The sequence below is a fragment of the Morus notabilis genome, unplaced genomic scaffold (assembly GCF_000414095.1).
Source record: "Morus notabilis unplaced genomic scaffold, ASM41409v2 Scaffold81, whole genome shotgun sequence".
NCBI classification, from domain to species: domain Eukaryota; kingdom Viridiplantae; phylum Streptophyta; class Magnoliopsida; order Rosales; family Moraceae; genus Morus; species Morus notabilis.
In genome coordinates this window covers 82,972-88,414 of record NW_010357153.1, presented here as the reverse complement: position 1 = coordinate 88,414, position 5,443 = coordinate 82,972, and the positions used below count along the sequence as shown (strand labels likewise).

General features: G+C 35.4%; 1 protein-coding gene across 2 annotated transcripts; it reads left to right on the top strand.

Annotated features, from left to right (window-relative positions):
- The first annotated feature begins 1,090 nt into the window (after nt 1–1,090).
- LOC21399383 (sec-independent protein translocase protein TatB) lies at nt 1,091–3,580 on the top strand. Of its 2 annotated transcripts, none has more exons than XM_024167337.1 (7): nt 1,091–1,375; nt 1,493–1,614; nt 1,702–1,843; nt 2,103–2,161; nt 2,260–2,449; nt 3,129–3,242; nt 3,560–3,580. In XM_024167337.1, exons 1-6 carry the CDS (start codon nt 1,315–1,317, stop codon nt 3,239–3,241), a joined length of 687 nt encoding a protein of 228 aa, XP_024023105.1. In that variant the 5' UTR covers nt 1,091–1,314; the 3' UTR covers nt 3,242; nt 3,560–3,580. The 2 variants fall into 2 exon arrangements, with proteins under 2 accessions (XP_024023105.1, XP_010087763.1); XM_010089461.2 differs by lacking the exon at nt 3,560–3,580 and adding an exon at nt 3,336–3,527.
- Nucleotides 3,581–5,443: the final 1,863 nt, after the last annotated feature.

Below are 5,443 nucleotides of genomic sequence, written 5' to 3'. Positions count from 1 at the left end.
GAGTCGGCGGTCTGATGGACGTCGAGGGTTCATAGAGTCGGCGGTTTGGCCGACGTTGTTACTACGGGGCCACGTGGAGCGCTGTTATTATCCGACGTGTCAAAGCATATTCTCCCGCACAACAGTTATCTTCGATTTCAGAATGTAATGCTGACTGAATAATGTTTTGCTTGTAGAATCAGTGTGATAAAAACATTGAATTAACTAGCTTGCATCATGAATTATGTTCTTAAGAGCATATTGCATTCACTTTAGAGTATTAACTGATCAGACTTGCTTAGTTGGTCTTTGAAATGATTGACATGTTCATCTTTCTTCAATGTTTCAGGCCATAATTACATTGGGTCTGAGCACTTGCTTCTGGGTCTGCTTCGTGAAGGTGAGGGTGTTGCAGCTCGTGTTCTTGAAAATTTAGGTGCTGACCCAAGCAATATTCGTACACAGGCAAGTACCAAACATTCTGTTATAACCCTTTGAGTAGAATTCGTCTCTAAAAGCTAGTTTGTAGGAAGATGATGTCCAAGTGATTATAAACCCACATGTTAAATTCATACTTTAGTAATGTGAGACTTAACTATGATCCTAACATGCCACCACGCTTTCAATACCGATGTCCACGGTGGCCCACTATGGCCTTTCCAAGTCGTCCCTCCCCAGGTCGCCCCTTCCGCAATGTGGGCTTGAGGAGGGACATGCTCTGATACTAATTGTTATAATTCTTGGGTAGAATTCGTCCTCAAAAGTTATAAACCTAAATGTTAAGTCTATACTTTAATAATGTAGAACTCAACTACGATCCTAACACATTCATATAAGTTTCACTTTTCATTTCATAACAAGTTGAAAATTAGATTGAGATATAGGTTAACACGACTCATTTATCACTCCTTTAATAAACGAGTTAACATGTAATTAATGAGTTAACATGACACAATATTTAATATTTTGACACAATTAATAAACATATTATATTCGTATCAAATTTAACCGTATTAACTGACATAATCAATAGGATACGTCAACACAAATTGACACCCGGGCATAAATTTTGTGTCGGGTGAAGAACCGGCCACAACCCAATTTCCCATTTTTTTCAGAAAAAAAGACGTGTTTTCCAAATTTTTGCTGTTTTCTTTGGACAAAAAACGACATGTTTATCGTTAGTTCTTTCTTTTGAAAGGCCTAGCAGAGGTTTTTCAGCAGCATCTGGAAAATTCAATTTTTTGATGAATCTCTCCGAAAGCTCGCACTTCCTGACCATTTTCACCGTCTCTTCCACCTTCCGAATGGTTGCATCAATCTAAGGAGTGCAAAATGCTGGGCATTTCTTATGGCGAGCTCTTCCTTTTGATCGGCGCAACCGCTGCTCTTGTCGGTACAATTCTCTCTCTCTCTAAAATCAATTCCCAATTCCTTTTCTTCCCCTTATTTTCGAGCTTCTAAGGTTTATCTCACGACAAAAAGAACAATTTTTTTTTTTTGGTTTTGCTAGGGCCAAAGGATCTTCCGATTATCGCCAGAACAGCGGGGAGAATAGCGGGTCGTGCAATCGGATATGTTCAATTGGCTCGCGGACAGTTCGAAAACGTTATGCAACAGTCACAAGCTCGTCAGGTACGCAAGAAATTGAGATTAGATAGATTGAAATTCTTGTCTTTTTAGGTTTATTTATAAATTAGGTTTTGTAAATTCGTTTTTTAGATTCACAAAGAGCTTCAAGACACAATGGCACAGCTAGAGGCAATTCGTTACGAAATTCGAAGCATCTCCCTTGTGAATCCTGGTCCTTTGACTAGAAAGATGATGGATAATCCACTTGAAAATAGCTCCCCTATTAATTCTGGTAAAGTCTTAGCCTTTAACAAGTTCCCCCTCTATTTTCTTGTGCGTGTTAAGAACTAGACGCCTTAATTCTAAATTACCAAGAGCAATAAAATGGCGAAAGAAAAAAAAATAAAAAAATAATAATGGTTTTGCACACGTTCACTTTAAGACGTTGTACTGTAGGAACGCCAAGGCAATAATTAGGCTCTACAATAAAACATTGTGGGTTAGTAATATTTCTTTTTTACATGAAATATTGTTATTTCTTATTGATATAGGAAATGGTGTATTTGAGAAGGGTGAGGAGGAGAAACAGCCAGCAAAGACCATGATGAAGGTTTTACACGATGAACCCATTTTGACTGTGGAGTTTCTTTGGCCATGAAGGCGATTCTGTGTCGTTTTAATTCATTTTCTTAATCATATGTTTTTTAGGATGATAGTGATCTCAAAACCTTAGAGTCAATTAATTTGCATAGCCAAGCAACTGCTTATGCAAAATTGGCCGAATCTGAAGCTGTGAAGACTGCTTCTTTTAAAGCAAAGTTGGAGAAAGAGAAGCTTGGTCTCTTCGCAATTCTCCCCATTTCGGCTGAAAGCACCGGGATGTTACCTAATCGAAAAGGTAACGATCTTTAGATAAATAGGCTAATTCTTTTTCATTGTTTTTTCTTTTCTGCCCTTGGTGTGGTTAATAAGTTGGCACCATCTATAGTCTTGTGGTTTCAATCTAAACACTATGTAGACATTCAGTTGCTGTTGTTGTATATTTCAACCAGTGTTTGTAGCACTTCCTTTTTTCTTTTTTCATTTTCCATTTTTTCTGCATAAGATTCAAATTAATGTGATGAAGAATATTAATATATTTACTATGATCACCTCTTCTTCCTTGAAATAATCACGAAGAATTCTTCTTTCGTACATTTCTTTTGGATTTGTGACACTGTTTGCCTGATGCTCATCTCTGCTGTGTTCCTTTTGTGAATACAAAATAATACTCAGACTGGTATTATCCAAATAAATAGGTAGTTGACCAATTCCATCTATGTTTATGGGAATCATATGTGAATGTTTAACAGGAGGAATTTCTTAAAATCTTTTATTTTCAAGACGCCATATGTTAATTCCAACAAATCTAACATTCCAGTATACCGACTGCTTTGTTACATAAGTATTTCTTTAGGATAGTCAATTCAAAATTACTAGTTCATTCAACACAAATTTTCAAATAGATTGTTTTAAGATTGTTTTTTTGCACGTTAAATGTATTTAAACTAAAAAACCGGTGACTTATTTGAATACAGAGAAGGCAACAGGGTCAGACATTGTGTTGGAAGCTGTACTTGAAGCAGAGGTCGCACATAATGCCAAAGACTTCTTTTCACAGCCTGAAAATCAAATACCAGCGAATCCATAAGGTCATTACCAGTTTGTTTATTTTTGACCCTTTAAGCTGCACTGCTTATTTTGAAGCATTTTTATTTGATATATCTATGATTTTTACCTTTCAGTAGCGTAGACAGTATCAGCTGCAAGTATACCGGGAAATAAAACGTATTGTGATGCCAGTCCATTTGTTGTCAACTGTGTACATATTGAACATCTTTTGCTGCATAATAGTAGCGTATTTAGTTGAGAATTGTCTTCAGGTTTAGTTATACAAATCTATCCCAAATCATCTTTTTCCACCTTAATAAGAAGAGAAAGTTGACAATTTTCATAGCGCTTTTAACAGCAGCACCAGAAACGTGAGTAGCACCATTCCTGCCGTATGATGGCCTACGACGGGTTGGTGATCTATTCCTTCCATATGATGGCCTGAGACTGGTTGGTCTAGTCTCTAGTGCCACTTGGAGGGTTTGAGGGCAGGTTGCGGGTTTGACCCCATCGTATCTATTCCTCCCATACAATGGCATCAATAGGTGATGCGGAGTATACTTGTGGAAATTGTGAGGGAGGGACTTGAAATGTGAATTGGTGTTTTTGGATGACAAATACAACTATAGCTTTTTCTGCTTCCATTCTGTGATGTCTTAAAATTGTATGGCAAATACGGTCACGTTTCAAAATTGTTTTTGCTTTTCAAATAGCAAAAAGTACTGTCACATGTGTGTGTTATGATCAAAATATTCAAATCCAAAACCATAATTCCTTTTCCCGAGGCGGCCAATAAAATAGAGAGTCCTTTTACGATTGCACTAAATCAATCAAGTAGAGCGAGAGAACAATTACATGCCAAAAAAACAACCCAAAAAGAAAATCAATTGGAAGCACCGAATCTGCCATGGAATTGAAAGAAACTTACTTGAGAAGAGCGATTTTACCAGATTATATCGAAGCAAGAAAGAAGTTGATTGAGGAAGAGAGGACCATGGATATTTCATAAATATTTTAGGGCCTTTTTAAGACATCACGAGAAATTCATAAAACTAAAACTAGGTCCCCAATCAGCCAAAAAGAAGTTACCTTCGGCTTACTTCTCTACGATAAATTGTAGAAATTGCTTTTAATATTTTAATATTTTTTAAAGAAAAACAAGACAAATTACACATTCGAATTTAGATTTTTATTTTTTATTTTTTTATTCTGAATAATATATTTTCAATTCAAATATTATCTTAGTCAACAGGGTATTAAACAAGATTACTGTAACACATCGAAGAATTAAACAGATTTAATTATGTTAATTGTGATGTATTAATGTGCATAATATTAATTTTTCTTAATTAATCAAATCATTAAAAATTTATAATTACTTTCAGTTTTAAAAATACACTTACTTTTCTTTTTTTTTTTTTCTAAATACTCTTTAATATATTTTTCCCACATTTTCTTTTCTTTTTCTTTTTCCTTTTTCTTTTTCTTTCTTTCTTTTCCTTTCTTTCTTTTTCTTTTTTTCTCTCTCTCCTTCCCTTTTCTTTTCTCCTTCCAGCAGACCTTCCCCTGCACTTTCTCTCTCTTTCTTTCTTTTTCTCTTCTCTCTCCTCTGTTTTTCTCACCGGCGGCCTCTCTCTCTCTTCCCCTTCTCTGGCGTCCTCTCCCTTCCAGCGCCTACTCTCTCCCTCCCGGCGTTCTCTCTCTCTTTGGGTTGTTCTAGCCAAACAACAAGAAAAAAAAGAGAAAAGAGAGAACGGCCCCATCAACCAATTTGAGGTAAAATCCTTTGAAACTCACTCTTTGATTTGAATTTTAAACTTAAGAAAGTTTGATTTTGGTTATATTTGATCAATTTTAGTTAGGGTTTAGATTTGAATAAATTGTGGTTGAACTTAGATTAAATTTATGGGTTTTCAATTATTGAACTTATTGAAGTGTTTGGAAATTGGTTTTAATGATTTCTTGAGGATTTGTTTTGAAATTGAACTTAAATTGTAGGTTTAGCATTTTCCTAATGTCTGACGGCTTGCTGCCGAAATTTCTTTAAAAACTCGTTTTTAAGTCGAAATTCAAAGGGGAGAAACCAAACTAATGAATTGAATCTCAATTTTAAAGAACCCCAAATTGAATTGTGAAGTTATTTGTTAAACTTAGATTGAGTCAAGGCACACTAATAGTAAGCAATTAGACATAATTGAACTTGATTTGTTTTAGGAATGAGGACGTGTCTTAAAACGTTATT

What these genes read in the sequence shown, in the direction of transcription:
- LOC21399383 (XM_024167337.1), top strand. Translation starts at nt 1,315, where the DNA reads ATGCTGGGCATTTCTTATGGCGAGCTCTTCCTTTTGATCGGCGCAACC. An exon ending in CGCAACCGCTGCTCTTGTCG is followed by an intron (nt 1,376 to 1,492) that starts GTACAATTCTCT and finishes TGGTTTTGCTAG; the next exon opens with GGCCAAAGGATCTTCCGATT. An exon ending in GATGTTACCTAATCGAAAAG is followed by an intron (nt 2,450 to 3,128) that starts GTAACGATCTTT and finishes ATTTGAATACAG; the next exon opens with AGAAGGCAACAGGGTCAGAC.